Genomic DNA, 17,625 nt, shown 5'->3' on the forward strand with positions numbered 1-17,625 from the left:
GAGGGGCTGCGGTCCCATTGACGGTTCCGTCTCCCTGACAGCAGCATCAGCATCAGCATCAGCGGCGGCGCTGGAAAACAAGAAGTCGCCGCCTCGCCCCGCAGCCACACAGCCAGCCCACCGGACCGAGCGGAGACCCGAGCCGTGTTCAGGGGACCCCCCTCTCTGCCTGGCCTGAAGGAAGGAAGCGAGATCCTCCTCCCGTGTGCCATCATCCCGACCGACCGCCGGAGATATGGGCTCCCCGTAAAACGGAGGTGGTGGAGGGGAGAGGCGGGCGGGCGGGCGGTGGGAGGGGGGTGGGGGGAGAAGATAGCGGAGCAGCAAGAGGGAGAAGGAGAGGCTGAAAACGGCAACCGGGAACCGAAGCGCTACCACCACCACAGTTACCGCTGCTACTACTACCACAGCTAGCACCGACACTGCTGCTGCTGCCGCCGCCGCCCTGGGTGCCCCCCGCCACCGCCATGGGAACTCCGCATCAGTCGCTCCAACCGCCGCTTTGTCCGTGGGCCATGTCGTGATCCGTGGGCTCCGCCAGCGGGTTTTCTATCCGTGATCCCGACCGAGGCGAGGAGGAGGAGGAGGAAGAGGAGGAGGGAGGGAGGGAAGGTGGTGGTGGTGGGGAAGATGTTCGCCTCGGTGGGCCCTCGGGGCGGCCCGCGCCCACCCGTCGCCCCGGCCATCCCGGAGCCGGACCTGAGCCATCTGACGGAGGAGGAGAGGAAGATCATCATGGCTGTGCTGGCTCGGCAACGGGAGGAGGAGGCGAAGGAGGAGGCCATGTTAAAGTAAGAGGGAGAAAGAGGAGAAAGTGTGTGTGTGTTAGTGTGTATGAGTGTGTGAGAGAGAGACTGGGCCTGGGCTATTTCCGTTCTGAAGAAGTCCATCCACCTCCTTTCTCTCTTATGGATGCAATGTTTCACCAACACTTCACTGTATCTGACCATGCATGCATGTGTGTGTGTATGTGTGTGTGCGAGTGTGTGTACATCCTGCAGGTCCCCCCAACAGAACTCACTCACTCACAGGCCCATAGGCTACAGCTGTGTGCAAGAGAAAACATGCAATGGGCAGTGTAGACCAGGTTCACCTCCAGTTTGCAGATTCTCGCTGCTCCTGTGAGAGGCTCTGTGAGAGTGGTGGTGGTGGGTCAGGTGTAAGTTTGCTCAGGAGGGAGGAAGAAGAGGACGGTGGGAGGATGAAGGGGTGTGTCACCATGCCCCATCATCAGCAGCATCACACTCCACTCAGATGAATAATATGAACTGATTTCTCATCTGCACTCCCTTTTACCATCACTGCCATTCACACAAACGCCTGAGTCAAGTGGCGAGTATTTTGGACTTTAAGCTGAAATGTTTCATTTATAGATGCAGCAGGAAATTGCAGAAGGCTCACTGGAGCCTGGCATTGAGAGTAGTAAAAGTAAAACCCTCCCTGTTGGCTTTTATCTGTGCAGCATCCATCTCAACAGCTGCTGTTCTCAGCTCTGGGGTGCGGTTGAGCCTTTCCCAGCCGTATGCACTGTATGTAGGCCAGTGCTCTTGCAACAGACATCGCTCAGGCTGTTATGGAACCAGTAGGCCTATTACAGGGGAAGAAAGGTGCCTGTGTAATGTCATTTTGCATCAGGAGTGACTTATATTCACTGTGAGCATCCACCTCCTCCTCCTCCTCCTCCTCCTCCTCCTCCTCTTCTTCTATACCACCACCATACATGCATGGAGAAAAGTCTCCTCCAGATTTATTTGTCAACTGCAGTCTCTGCAGAAATGAACCCACATCCACCCCCTTCCTCCAGGACCAGAAAATGCATCAAGTTGAAACGATGCCTTTCTCACGTTTTCTGCATGGTCTGCATGAAGCTGCATGCATAGATGGCCAGATAGAAAGATAGACCGACCCACCTAAGCGAGGCGCTCCTCAAGCTTTACGTCCCTGTTCTATTTTAAGCCCTCTGTGCGGACTGATAGCCCAGCACTGGAACGGAAGATCGATTCATTGCATCTAAAGAAGGGAATGTCCAATATATAGCTCCGGCTCTAAGTGGCTATGCATCATTTTCAGTAATGTATTAGCAGCCGAGGATTCACTCATATCATACCCTAGCAGCTGCAAATACGGCAGGCTGTCAGCACATACATGTCTTAACCTATACTGGCTTCAGCACTGTTTCCTCTCATCACTGTTTGGATGGAGATTGCCATAGCAAAAGCAGTGTGTGTGCGTGTGTGTGTCGTTACGATCTGCACTGAAAAGCTGCACTGGTTGACTAATACATGCATGGTGAGTGTACTAGCAGTAGGGTAGTGTGGGTTGTAATGCAGAGAGGCAGAGGATACACTGCTCCTATGAGAAGATATACTCACCATCAGTCCTCTTGTTTTTAAAGCATATAGGATAACAGTATATGTACGCATACCTCCCTGTTGGTATATAGCCATAGCAACAATGATGTCATGGTAAATAAATTAAGGGTAAACAGTGACATCCTGTCAATAATTATCATGAGCTAAAGTGGTGTATGACAAAAAAAAATCATTGAGAGAAAGAAAGACTGATAAACTGTAAATGTAATGATCTAAAGCCTGAATCCCAGTTACATAAACGGAGAGGTAAAGTCGTGAACGTAGTACAGTAAAGCTCCTCCCTACAGCAATATAACAAAACATCAATGATCAGCGAGTAGCGTTCCCCCGCTGAATCACAAACACAAGAATTCAACTAAAAGATGTGCGTTTTATTGATACAGTCAAGCACAAGGCATCAAACTTGACAGTTTAGCCGTCATGATGGCCTTTCCTTATTGCACTGAGCTGATGAAACCAGAACCTCAGTGGAAGTACAGTCTTGCATTGCATTGCAATCACTTCATCTCAGTATCATTAGTCTCTGGAAGTAACTGAATAAGTCAAATTGATTACTTATTTTCATTGGACAGAGAGCTAGTATGTCAGTGCCCTCACCTTGAAGGTAGGAAGGTGCCAAACTTGTCTTAGTCCTAAATGAAAACAGGAAACACACATCTGCATCCATTGTAAAGGCTCAAGTAGATGAAAGTGTTAGGTACGTGGTGTTTGTGCGTCAGTTGTTCATGTTTATTTTTTTCTTGACTAGATGAGAAAGACAGTGTAGGAACATTGCAATGCATTGTACTCTCTATAATAGCTGATCAACCTACAATGCATAATATGGATTCAACAATATCGAACATATTGTTATATGCCAATGTAACAATACATATTGTGATAGACATGAGTGTATATGTATGTGTGTGTGTATGAGGAAAAACACCACTGTGTGATAGTTTCCGAAGAGCTGTAACATCTCAAGCAAAACAGCTTAAAGGGATAGTTCAATTTTTTTCAAGTGTGATTGTTTGAGGTACTTATTCATATGCAGTGTGTTCCCCACAGTAGATGTTAGTCAGCAGACATGAGTACCACCATGGAAGCTAAGCAATGTACTGCTGTACTTTGACGAGGGGGAGCAGCCGCAACATATTTTAGCCACTTAAAAAAAAGCCCTACCTTAAAAAAATCAATATCAGTTTAAGTGGACACCACACTGAAAAGAAATTCACCACTTGACCTTGCTGCCAAACAGCCCTTTCCTTTGGCACTACATTTTCTCACTCGTAGAACTTTCGTATTCCTACGCATCTCTCTTTCGGCCCGCTGAGTCTCCTTCTGCAAAAGTTGTTCTCTGTACTCTGGTTCATAATGGTATCCTCTTGACTCCACAGTGAATGGCGTTTTATTGTCGCTGTCATAATCACTCATTTATTTTATTTTCTTGTATTTGTTGTCTCTTTCATAAACCGCTGAAAGTCTGACCCAAACAGCTAATCTGTGGCGTAATACAGTGCGTGGCACAGTTGTGCTAAAGCATAAGAAGTTCTACAGTTGTCAAAGGAAAGGGACAGTCTGACAGCAAGGTAAAGCAGTGTAAATATTCTTCCTGTAGCATATACTGAAACTGAAATTGATTTTTTAGGTGGGACTTCTTTTAGGTGGCTAAAATAGCGTTTTGCTGCCAACCTGCATCCACAGCAGTACATTGCTGAGCTTCTGTGTCGGGACTCCTGCTTGCTTCTCCGAACTGGGGGCATGCCTATCGCCATATACTGAAGGTAGCTTACTATGTACCTCATACAACCTCATTTCAGAAAACCTTAAAGGACCTTTCCAGTGATTTTGCATGTTTTAGCCCAACATTTTCCTCCTGATACTGTTTCTTATACCAGAATGTAGGAAATCTGCTGATACAGAGTGCAAATCCAATACCAGGGCTGTCTTTTTCCCTAAATGTGTGGAACTGATTGTAATGATTATTGTGTAAAGTAACATGAGGCCAGGGATTGCTCCAATGCAGGCATATCCAAACTCCAAAGTCTGGCTCGGGGCCAGCAGATTTTAAACAGCTCTTGTTGTGTCATTAAAAACATACTATATGTGGCACCCCACCCAATAATGGTTAACCAAGCAAGATCACTTCTCCTTTTTCGTACACCTCATGATAGCAGGACTATCATAGTTTGAAGACCAAGTAGGAACTAATGTTACACAGGTGGATATAGGGCATTTTCATTAGAGGTAAACAAGCAAACAAACTAAGAAAGGAGCATAAAGTCAACAGTGAGGGCTGCCACTTTGAGGAGCAGTGAAAAGTTGAATACCTTTTCAGTGGAAGATGAAACAGTTGCATTTCTCTCATTTTTATGTGAATTCTTTTTTTTTTAATAACCCATATGATGTGAGAAGCAGCTGGCCCCCAGGTATTTTCACATTATCTAATCTGGACCCCATTCAAAAAAGTTTGGACACTCGTGGTCTAACGCTAAAAACTAAATCGTCAGGCTGTTGTGAATGAACGTATAATGGAAACGCTGAACATAATAACGTTGCCAAAAAATCGGGTTTAATGTGGATTGGACCGATTCATCCATATTAACTACAAATAACAGATTTGACATTACAGCCAACCATTTTGTAAATCATGCTGCAGTATTTTAGATATTTGAAAGATTTTTTTTCCTACAGACTCAGACATCTGTTGGCCTCCATTGATTTTCATACAGTATGAAAATCTTTTAGTAAACACGTAACATCAGTAACATTATCATCATAAGCTATCTACAGTTCAACTATGTAACGGAGTAACCTTTACCAATGTATTCTGAGGATGTCATATCTACCTCAATCACTGCTGATTTTAAACAACCAGTGAAGCAAAGGATGGTTGAAATCCATGAGCAGCAAAGAGATATCACCATTCCTAAAGCGTCTCATAATGAGAGGGGTACCCACAGTATTGACGATAAAAAGACATGTCTGTTTTAGACAGCGTGGGTGTTGGCGGGGATTTCTCTCTTGAGTTTCCTCTGTGATCTGACTGATCAGAGCCCACTGTTCATGTTTATGGATGAGATGGTTTTGAATCATGCCGTGAATGTGTCAGCGGACATATTGAAAGCATGTCATTGTTGTCTAAGGCCTGTCATCGACGCCTAAAGGTATCTCCGACTCTGCGACGGGAGTCTAAATGAGCAGTTTACTTTGCATTTGGAGTGTTTGCTTTTTTGGTTTGACTGAGTACAATGTCATTCAAACTCAGGCGACACAAAATACTTGTACTGAGCGTCTATGCCTTAACAACTCTGCTACAATTCATTAAGAGTGAAAACATTATCCTAACCAAATTAAGCCTCAAAACACAAAGTTTTTTGGAGAATAAGAAGGCAAATATTGACTTCTCAAAGCTAGCAGTTACTCATAAGAAAGCATAGCATAACAAAATGAACCAGGGCTACTGTCTGGACTCATGCTCATCATCTATTTTAATTTATATGAACATAACAGGCAGACAGGCAAAAGCGTTAAAGTGTTTTGCAGGACGACAGGTAAAGTCTGTCCAACAAATCTACAAAACTTAATAGTAATACTGACATTAGACAGCATTCTGTTTGGAGCATGAGTTTGGAAATAAATAAATTAAAGGTCCCATATGATGCTCATTTTCAGGTTCACGCTTGCATTTTGGGTTTCCACTAGAACATGTTTGCATGCTTTAATGTTCAAAAAACCCATTATTTTTCTCATCCTGCCTGCCTGAATATACCTGTGTTCACCCTTCGCCTGAAAAGCTCTGTCTATGTACCTGTCTCTTTAAGCCCCCTCCCGAAAAGCCCAGTCTGCTCCGATTGGTCAGTGTTTCCGGGTCTTCCACATCTGCGATCTTGGTGTTTCTGAACAGTGATTGCAGCCAGGGAATGACTGTAACAATACCATAGTGGCAATTTCAACCGTTACATAGTTTAGTTGTGACATCACAGCTTCACAGAAGTCCTGACGGCTCGTCTAAAGGCACAGTTTTTGTGCATTTCTCTGTGGACTGAACGTTTTAATACTTTGACAGTAGTTACACAGCACCTAAACCTGCTTTATAATAAAAAAGTCATGGAAATCTGCCGTTTTACAATATGGGACCTTTGGCTATATACAAAAAACAGAACAAAGTTAATAATAGAGTTTTGCGCTAACTTCATTTTCCCTAACTCCGTGTGTTTCAGAGAAGAGAAGCCTATCCAAGCAAGAACGGTGAACCTTGTTGGGCAGAAGAAACCTCCACAGCAAAATGACGTCCGGTGAGTGGCAATGGTTGTTTTTCAACCACCAACTCTTTGTCACCTAGTGGATATGGAATTTAAAATGAGTTTAAAATTGGTGTTAATATTTGCTTTTGCGTCACTTTAGCGTCATTTCACCCCAAAAGCCCAAAACAACCTCCAGTCGAGGGCTGGCAGTCTGTTCTTTTGCCTCACATCCGTGTTTTGTTGTGAAATCTCTTTTACACCTTGGATGAGTCAGCGGTATAAAAGATAAACTCGTGTTCTGGTGACTGTCTTTTGCAAGCGTGACTCAAGCCATTATTATGGAATTTGTATGGTCCTCTAGTTTGAATGGCATTGCACTGGCACCTCATTTGGACTTTTTATTCATATTTAGGGAATTTGCCCCAGTTGGTATCACTGAAAATACATGTTTACAAGCCACACACTTCTTTACCTTCAGAGTGAGTTTCTATCCTGTTAAACACACTCACAGCCCTGTTGCTGTCTGTCATCTATCAGACACCATCTACATGGCTTGCACTGTAAAGATGGACACGGTCAGTGTGATAAGTCCAGTCCAGATCCTGTTGAGTCATTAGAGACTAGCTAATGTTGTCCTCCTCCTCCGTAGCTTTGCTGGCTTACGCTGGATTCAGATGCTCTGGGTGTCTCACAGTTTGCTCAGCTCTATTGTCAAACTGCCCGTCTGGAGGAATGACTTCCATCACGTGTGTGTGTGTGTGTGTGTGTGTGTGTGTGTGTGTGTGTGTGTGTGTGTGTGTGACATGTTTAAGTTCAACTTCTTCTGACCTGTGTCTGAAATTTCACATGAGCTTTGGAGCCCAGCTGAACAATGCATGGCAGCCATGATGTCTGATAAGAATGACCAACATAGTAAATCAGGTCTATTTTTCCATAGTAAGGCCAAAAAACAACTGTGGCAGGAGAGCTAAAACATGCTAGCCAGCCAGGAACATGATAGCCCTAGTCAGTCCCAATTGATCTCCAGGCTGGTAAGCTGGCAGCTAGCTCTAGTGGTTGCCAACCGGACAATACAGCAACAGTACAGGGTTATATAAAAATAGATGGTGCTAATAAGCTTTAATGGCGTCCTCTGTTTTCTAAGATTTATGCCTGTAAAAGTTTTGCGTAAAAATGTAGCTGGTTTAAGTGCTTGTGTGACCAAACGCATTTTCACTCTCGACTCGTCCAATAATGACGCTTGGGTGCGCCAGGTATCCCTCCAACATCCAGTTTGGATGCTCGAGGTCAGCGTATCAAGTTCTGCTCATTACAAGCAGTGTCTGTACAGAAAATGTACAGTTGCTGCTCGTTAAATGGGTTTTAGGTTTACCTCCTTAGGTTTCAGCATCAAAAGCAAGTGGTTAGATTTAAGAAAAAAAATCATGGTTGAGTACATTTGTTACCAACATAACATATGTCACTAGCATACAGTGCTACATTGTTATTAAAAAAACGAAGATGAAGATTCTACCACCCCTGTCTTTTTTCACTTTTGGCCATAAAAGATAAAAAAACACATATCTAATAAGTGCAGTAAAGTTTACTTTAAATCCACGCCACTAACACACATAAAACGTCAGGTCTATCTGGTCTAAAGCCCTGAAGGCAAACTTCTCCAAACAGCCCTAAAACATTTACACCAAGATCATTCAACAAACGTATCAAATTCAGCACAGTATTAACTGTCAAGGTTCATACACAAAACAGTTGTTTTTTGCTAGTGACCCATTATAAGCTTAAGCATGTTTACATTATACAACATAGCCTAGCGCCTAGCAGACTTTTTTCCTCTACAAATTAACTAATTCCATATAATGTTATTATTTTTCTTACTCCCTGTTGGTTTAAGTCCCTGCATCTCCCGACAGAACAACATGGTTGAATTTCAGCCTGCATGCAGGTTTTTTCAGCCGAACATTGTTGAAACAGAACTAAGTGAGATGTCTGACCAGGCAGGTATGTCTGGTTTTATCTCATAATGGCATTATTTACATATGGGATGTGCTTTGTCTGTTGATCAGTATTTTCTCCATCACTGACAATATTTCCACACTGCTGATTTGTGACCTTCTTTCTCTTGGCCGCTTGCCTGCTGCTGTTTGACGGTGACACGGAATTTCAAAATAAAAGTGTATTCTTAAGATTATGGTGTTTTCACTTTGCATTAGTGATATTATGATCATTGAATCGATAAATTGATCCAGATCAATAGATCGTTACACCCCTAGTAGTCTCCTGGGTGAAAATCTGGAGTCTGTTTGACCCACTACCCTATTTGGACTTACTTGCTCTTTACATTATGTCAGTTGCTCTGAGCTTTAACAAAATGACAGGGTTTGTCTCACACTGACTCTAAAGGTGCCTGGTGCATTGATATCTGAAGCAGAGGGTAACTGCCTGAGTGTCGGTATTTAATGCGTTTGGAGTGACTGGGCCTTTATCTTTATTTACGCTGTTTTAATCACTCCATAGGTGAACCAAAGCCAAAGAGCATATCAAGCTAGCTAAATGTTTTCATTGAATACCCATAATACCCATGTTCTAGTAAAGTTATGCACCCCTGCTAACTTTTTAGCACTTTACATCAGACACTTTTTTAGGCAAATAGTGCTGCATAGTTGAAGGGACTATATCTGTCACCTAGGGTTATGAAAGTAAGAACACATTCATTTTTTTTAACTGACAGTGAGTATAAGCCGACAAGCTGTTGGAGCAACAAGACAGCATGCAGTCTTTAGTAGAGAAATCAATTACAAGTTCCACGCGGCAAATATTAATCACAAAGGTTAACGTGGTGGTTTGCTACCTATTGTGACGACAAAGTAATCTGAATCTGATGGAACTCTGAATCTTCACACTGGCTATACCTTTATAGCGGTGGCTACTGAGAATCATGGGTACTGTAGTATTTAATGGTATTTGACACATGAAAAGAAAAGAAAAACTCTAATTTCCTGAAAACAAGGTCGAAATATTTATATCAGACGACTATAAGATATTGCTATCGTATCATTAATTTATGGAGGAGACTGCCGTGATTTTTACTGACATTGATGTTATAGTTAAAAGTAAACCTTGGTATGCAAATTCACATTTGGAAATTTACTTTCAGCTTTAGTGGTGCCAACTTCCATGCTTCTATATTCCTCTATCCCTTTGCAAGCTTGCCAACTTTCATCACACTGAGGTGGTTAGTTAGTTTTTGCTAAAATATCCTCTACCATCTCGTCTCCAATTAGTGTGGACTGGATGCTTGATGGTCAGGAGCGGTTCTTTATAACGGCTCAGCTTAGTGATCATTTTTCCTTCACTGCTTTGTGTGGGTAAAGTCTTGTTATTTAATCAGTGGTTGTTAATATGGACTTGAATTATTTGAAACACACTCGTTTTCACTCTTTGATGTCATATGAGCATCTCTGGCTTATTTACGTGTTGAAATGCGAGTTTCCACGCAGCTCTGTTCGCAGTGACCACAGCAGCCAGTAATGTCTTTTTTTCTGCCTCACAATGATCAAAGGATAAAGCTTGTTTATGTTCTCTGTGTGTGCACTGTATGTGTGTGTGTTGGTGTGTGTGTGTGTGTGTTGTTGGATCAGAGAGTGAGGTGGGATTACAGAGTAAGTCAGCTGGAGCACATCTGCTTCTCTGAGGAATCCCACAATATGGCCCCTGTTTATAACATTATACAATCTGTGCCTTTCCGGTCAGTATTTCCCACATTATTCACCAGACGTTAACAGTCAGTATTCCAACAGTAATCCTTCTGCAGGGGCCGCTGAAGTGGGACAGGGATACTATTATGTCTATAAAGTGATATTAATGCAAACCACATCAAACCAAAAGGACTGTTGAGCTCCTTGAGGCACATTTATGATTTGTGATGTTGGGCTTTGTAAATAAAATTGATTTGACTCTGTTAGCCGGTGTTTCACCCAAAAACAGTACTGTTAAAAAATGTAAAGGCTGTCTTTTGGGGGCCTGCTGCTTTAGGTACTGTTTAACCATCACCCAAGTTCAAATTTATTTCCTTCGGGCCTGTTTTCGCTGGCGCCTTCCGCATCAGTACCCACACTTAACTAATGTGCTAATGTCTGTCTGAACATGGCCTTAGCATGGAGGTTCAGTGTTCTCTCACAATACTGTAATCGTTCCCTCTCTCTCTCTGTCTGTGATAGTTGAGCACACAGTATAGTTAGTGGGTATAAAATTACCAACATTTAGGCCTAAGCTTCTTCATGTGTTTGGCCTTTTGTGCATACCTAAACTGCGTACTGGGTATCAGTACTCAATACCTTTATGGTATTGACCGAAAGAACACAGCAGTGAGATCTCAGTCGTGTCCAAACTTCTCAGGTGAAACAATACCTGCATTGGATCCTTTTGTACCCAGATGTAAAAAAATGACTATTTGGATGGTTTTTCCTTGCAGTCAATCACCTCAAGCCTTCTTAGATTTAATGTAATGAGGGATTGGCCCATTGCCACAGCAGCTCCAACCCATACAGTCTGTGGTGTGGTGAAGACGAGACTGGTGTATTTGTACGAGTAGGCAGTTCAGCATGCCCAGATTCTTCCAAAACGTTCGAAAATATGATGGCATTTTATGCAACTTAATGCTCCCATTTACACTAGGGTTGCAGTGGTATACCGATTTTAAGGTATACCGTGATATAAAAGGTGATGGTTATCATACCCTGTTTGTTTGCTTGTCTACGATATAAAAAAAAAATGCAACTAGACATTGAATCTCCCCTTTATTTTAGTTATTTTAAAAGGGGAGACTTTTCACACGTACTTCCACTAACATTATAGTAATGAAAATTTTGTTCAACCAAAAAGGACCTCCCTGTAAGGTTCATTCTGATACCGCGAAACTGCGAAACTGCGAAACTGCAGTATTTTCTGAGACAGTTATTGTACTGTGAAATTCTCATACTGTTGCAACCCTAATTCACACCATAGGTATTGAATGAAGTAAAAAAAAAACCAAAAAAAAAAAACCAAACATAACAAGTAAAGTACTCTATTGGTATCACTTTAAGGGTAGGTCTACTGGTAATAGTACTGGTATTGTTATTTTTTTTTTAAAATGACACCCAGCTCTAGTTGTAGGTCACTGAACTCACCTATTGTAAAACTCCGTTCATGTTGAAGATTTTCAGAAACTTTTTCAATGTTGACGTATAGACGGGGAACACAGGTTTTAGCTTGTTGGAGTGTGCGCTATTATTTCCTTGGTGAGGTGTCACAAATAAGGTGGCATTTCGTGCAATGGTGGATGTGTCCAAATTAAAATAGTGCTGGGAAATGAAAATTTGCATGCTACAGGTAGCCTTTCAGAAATACCTTTTTTTCAGCTTTCTGTTTGGCTAACATCTTCTTTTTTGTGTGGTTTAGGGTTGCATTGGCATGATCTTGACAGTGCTTCAGTTGTTTTTTTGTGTTTTCATTTGGATTTTTTCAAAACTAAATTTTAAAAAATACTCAATTGTAGACTTAGCTTTAGCCTTTTTACTTTACTGTCATGACAAGCTGTTTTACCTATATCGTTACTTTAGGTTAGTATCGTTTGACTGATATCTTTTCAAACTGTCCATTTGCGGCAGAACGTGGCTACTTGCTATCTAAATTGAATGTTCCACTGTGACAGAGAAATTCTAATTTATAATGCCAAATTCACACATAGTATAAGACAAAGCATCGCTTTTTACCAAAAAACAAAAAAATGAAATCAAAAGCAAGCAAAACAAAAGCTAAATGACTGGTTTTGTGTTGACTAAGTTGTTATTGTGATCATAGTAATGCTAACTAGCTGGATAGCTAGCAGCAAGAAAAATTCAAAAGAGCTATGTTTCAAGCTTGAATTGGTTATACTTTCATCACATTCAAACGAAGGATGATGTGGCATCTAGTGTCGTATTTATGAAGTTTTGTCTTGTTGCAGTGGTTGAAACATTTACCTGCTCATCTACTTAGCAAATAAGGCTGGCATTGTAAACTGATAAACCCAGAACACATTTTTTTTAAATATCAGTATCATCTCATTATGGACAACATCGGTCATTCCTTTACTAATTACAGAAAAAAAAAAAAAAAAACATAGCTCCGGGAAACCTTGATGGCAGACATCGACTGCTCATTGTGTATTTCTCAAGGCATAATGTTTATTCACAGAATTATCGTAACGTCTGTAGGAAATAAAGTGGGCAGGGAAACCTGGCTGCTGATGGCCAGCTCCTGCCAAATGTTTGTCAGGTTGATCGGCTCAGTAGAGACAGAATGGACTTCTGGTGAGCTGTTGATTGAGCTGCTGGCAATCTCAGAGCACTGTAAGAGAAAATGGCTTGTCCTAAACTTGACCACCGTGTACTTTTGAGTTAATCTCTTGGGGGTTTTAAACTTTTAATAAGCCCAGGAGTTGCAGACGTTTCTTAGTCTTTAGGGGAACATGTAATCCTTCAGCTGGAGTTAATTACCATATGCAAGGTTTTCAAATGATAATATCACTGTTAAAATGTGAGTTATTAATGACCTTGTGTTACTGAATGCATTTTAAATGAGCATATTTCCCATGCAATACCACATGTTTATTAGTCATTCAATGCTTGTATGTTGTCTTGAAGGTTCTCAATTGAACATTCTTGTGTTAATAATGCAGTATTTTTGCATACCAGTGTTGCATTGAGTTTAACCCATTTAATCCCAAACCATGATGAATTTTAATCCATGGAACAACACACACTATAAAGCTTTATGCTTTTTTTTTCTAAAGTTATATAAAGTTATAATATCTAATTTTTCTGCAGTAAAATGTCTGTTAAGCGACAAGCCTATTGTTGTATTTTTGTTGAGTTGTGTACTTACATTATCCTACCAATGAGAAATCTGTCATTTTAATCAAACTGTCATGTCATTTGGTCACTGACCCCCATTAGTGGCATCATACCTCTTTGTGCATGCATCAGGGTTGTGGTTGTCTGCCAGAAGCTGTTAAAAATTGACTTCTTCAATTCAATTTTAGGCCACATTTTTACGATACACTTTTTTGAGCTTAGTCGCTTTTAACTACATGTTTTCACTGGATGAAGAATTTTAGTCATTTGGATCTTAAGTTATCAGGGACACAAGCTGAGCAAACATGAGCTGCAGCTCAGCTCCAGTCCATGCTGTGTCAAACAGCATTGAAGAAACACTGATTTTAATGCAAAACTGTTTTGTTCTGTGTTTTTGCTAGTTTAAATCACCTGATCTGTTTGTTTTGGAGAGAAAGGGACCTCTGTGGATAATTCGGCTCCTGGTAAAAACCTCCGGAACATCTGGCTCTTAAGTTTTTAGAGAAAAAAGCTGAGCACGTATTAGCAGGAGCGGGGCTAGCAGCCCCTCCATGACAAGCCAAACAGCATCTGAGAAGCACTGAGTTTTAGAGCGAAACTCTGATCAGTGTTTTTACCAGTTTTAATCTCCTGGTTAAATCCTCCTGAACAATGAGCATTGAACTTAATCCTAACCAGGATAATGTGACTGTAGTGACGTCATTGCTCCGTCATTTGTTTTTGTCTTTTGATTGAGGGACCGCTAGTGGCAAAATTTATACATTGTACATTAAATAATGACATGTTGTGGGAGCATGACATAAATGTCGCAGTATCAATAATAGACCTTTTAAATATAATGTAAAAAATATTGTGGTCAAAAAATATAACTTGTGAGATTAACTTTTCTTCTCTTTGCCTTTTGCACCATGACAACAGACTAGTCAGGTGTGGTCACATTGCGTCAAAGTGCCATTACTTTCTACATGCATAGGATTCTCTAGTCTCGCTCCACCCCTGTCCCTCCCTCCAGCCACCCACGTCTGCACAGTAAACCCCATGCTTCTGTAAAGGGAACATGAATGTACTGCAGTGTAAAGGTGTTTACACTTCACATCACTATATGTGATTGGCCAGGTGTCCCCTGATAGCAGGGTACCATGGCGATGGCCCAGCAGCCCCGTAGTAACCTCGGTGACCCCTGGGATTGGCGAGGAGTCACTTCCTCACTTCCTTCAGGGATTGGCTGTTATCCTGGTCTTCCCATGAGTCTCTGCTCCAGCGGGGACCGGGGAGGGACTTGACACGCTCTCACTTACATTTCTGTATGCTTGAGAGAGTTCCATCTCGGATAGAGTTTTTGCTTTAAACTGGATCTTGTGCATAGTCAGTAGGAAGGGATGGGAATTTTATGACTTGATGGTATGAACCAAACATTTTATGATCACTAAGGCTGCACGACATTGAAAATAAACTGACATTGCGATATGTTTTTTCTCTGTGATATAGTATATTGTTATATAAACATTTTAAGGATTTATGACCAAATGTCTTGAATAGCTCCATTTGGAAATAATTAATCATTCTAGAAATATTGGCGTGGTTTAGTGGGGGACTGCATCTGCACAAACAGTAAAACTTGCAATAATAAAAGCAGTAGTGGGGGTAGGTAGTGTAATACACTGGTTAAATACAGGCTAAAGTCATTGATCTAATGCCATATTAATAATGTGTGTTGCTCACCTTAAAATAACAGGGCTCCTCTATGTTGTTCTCCTGTTTGTCCAACATTTTCAGGCAGTTGTCGGCAACTAGCTGGGCGTGCTTTGGTTGTTTATCAGACAGACTTCTTCCGTGGATTAATGTGTTAAAGTTACCATAGTTGGCAGGCTTCTGGTTTCTTTAGGCTAACTCTGTTAGCCTTAGCCCAGCTTGTAGCCTGTACCTTCTCTTTACAGTTCGGTAGGGTTAGGCTGGTGTAACTAATATTAAAGGTTACATATTATGCTCATATTCATGTTCATACTTGAATACAAAACACATTATTTTTCTCATATTGTCTGCCTTGTCTGATGCAACACTAGATGCAAGGCAGCTGCCTGGATCCATGTTTACTTCCTGTCATCTGATGTTGGTCATATACACTGCAAAACATTCAAACAAGAAATTCAAAAGGACCAGTTGAGAATGGTTATGACCTGGTGGTACATTCACAGAAACCAATCAATAGCAAAGTTTCTGAATATGAACAATGCATTTCTCTGCGGACTGAACATATACCTTCGCAGCACCTATACCCGCTTTATTTTTAAAAACACATGAAAATCTGACTTTTCACAATATGGGACCTTAAGGCCTTATGCTGGACTGAACTGGTATACTGAATTTTACCAGTGCACTTGACTCAGCAGCCACTCCTGAGTGGAACATCCATTAAATTTGCACTTATGTTACTTCGTGTAAACAATCTATGTAAATATCAGTTGTTTGCATGAGATCAGACGGGAGGAGTAACCACGTAAAAGATGGGCTGCTTTAACAGAAATCCCACATTGTATATTGTGATATTTAATGGAAATGACATATAATTAAGACAACAGCAGGTAGCCTTGCTTGTTATTAGCGATGGTCAGTTAGTTCACCAGAAACCTTTAGTTACCCGGCGACTTCCCTCCAGGCAGCTGCACCTTATTTTATTTTTTGCAGTAAAAAAAGAAGGTATCATGTAGATAATTCCTCTTTTCAACTTCAGGAATCATTGCAACGCTTTTAAAGCGAGCGACAGATGTAGATAGAAAGAAGGTGCCTGACAAAAGTTCGGCTCACAATGGTAGTGCTATGTTGTTCGCAATTATTTAGGGCACCCCTTTGTTTACTTCAAATCCAAAATGTTGCTGTATTGGTGCAGTTTTAGTTTCATATCTCCTCTCTTCACCTTAAAATACATGAACTTTGTTGTCAACAAACTGTGAGTAATGCTTTGCCCCTCCCGTCTCCTGAAATGTGATCTCCTTCATGTTGCTGTGCTCATCTGTGAAGTTGGACACTATTGGCTCCATTAGTCCGTTTATAAACATAATATTATGTTGATCATGTGGGATTTAGCACTGTGACGCTGTTGGCACAGGTTGCTGATTTAGACCACTTTTTAATTTGCCAGAACGTGTTATAATGACAAATACTGGTTCAGATGGTTTGCATAGAATCAAACCAGTTTAAGCTCCTACACTGGACCGGACCAGCAAAACCAGAAATCGACCCAATGCTACAGTCCTGCAACTGTGCGGTGAACAGTCGTTATACTGGAACGTGAGCTTATCTAGAAACTTTCTGCTGACTACTGGAGCTTCAGAAAAACATGTGTTTCTCTGTGTCTGTGGCACTTGCCGGCCAGGTTACAGTATTTTTCTACACACACACAAGAAGATCTCACTTCCTATAATGATTGCTGGCAGACTAAATCACAAACACACCTAGCCTGTCTTAAAGTGGAACGCTTGGCTGTTAACATTAGTCGTGGAAAATACTGTGAGGTTTTTTTTTGTATCAAGCAGCAAAAAAGTTGTAGCATGAGTGTATCTCTGTAGACATTTTACACCTTTGAGATGTTTATGCTCAACTTGGGTCTTATTTTCATCAAAAAGTACTTTCTATGGGACTCTTCAATATTTATGAGGGTGGAAGGGGTGGTGCAGAAAAGGAGATGCACGTCACATAATTTTTTTTAAGCACTGGGGAGGGACTTATGTTTTTATTTTGGATTAGGAGAGATGTGTACAAGTTTAAATGGTTGTATTTTGTATTCATTTTACCACAGATGTCTTGGAAGCCATGTTTTCACCCAAATTACACCACTTATCATGACCAAAAACTGTAAAAATAGACATTATCATTGGATTTTCCAATTTCTGACGATCCTTGAACACGTCCTGTGTGATAAATGCTTCTCTCAGAAAAGTAACATAACCCAGTCTTAGCTTAAAATAGTGATATTTCATCAAAATCACTTTATTCTTTATCTCCTTAAAAATTTGGCCAAAAATAAAATGTTTGCCAGCATGCACGGAAGAGTCTAAAAACCGAGGCTTTTCACAACTCCAGGATTTTTAACTTTCAAACATCAAAAGGTAAGTTTTAAAAATCAAGGAAAAATATTTGTAGCTTCAGAGAGGG

At 41.2% G+C, this 17,625-nt stretch overlaps 1 protein-coding gene across 14 annotated transcripts in view; it reads left to right on the plus strand.

Annotated features, from left to right (window-relative positions):
- The first annotated feature begins 285 nt into the window (after positions 1 to 285).
- rims1a (regulating synaptic membrane exocytosis 1a) overlaps positions 286 to 17,625 on the plus strand; it is a 132,478-nt gene continuing 115,138 nt past the window's right edge. For 13 of the 14 annotated variants that reach the window (XM_033613539.2, XM_033613542.2, XM_033613544.2 and 10 more), the window contains exons 1-2: positions 297 to 791; positions 6,575 to 6,649. In XM_033613539.2, coding sequence (XP_033469430.1) covers positions 631 to 791; positions 6,575 to 6,649 — 236 coding nt within the window. In that variant the 5' untranslated portion in view covers positions 297 to 630. Of the gene's footprint in view, positions 792 to 6,574; positions 6,650 to 17,625 lie in introns of all 14 variants that reach the window. The other variant, XM_078176205.1, reaches the window with a different exon arrangement.

Source organism: Epinephelus lanceolatus, chromosome 17, assembly GCF_041903045.1.
Source record: "Epinephelus lanceolatus isolate andai-2023 chromosome 17, ASM4190304v1, whole genome shotgun sequence".
In the NCBI taxonomy this organism is placed as follows: Eukaryota; Metazoa; Chordata; class Actinopteri; order Perciformes; family Serranidae; genus Epinephelus; species Epinephelus lanceolatus.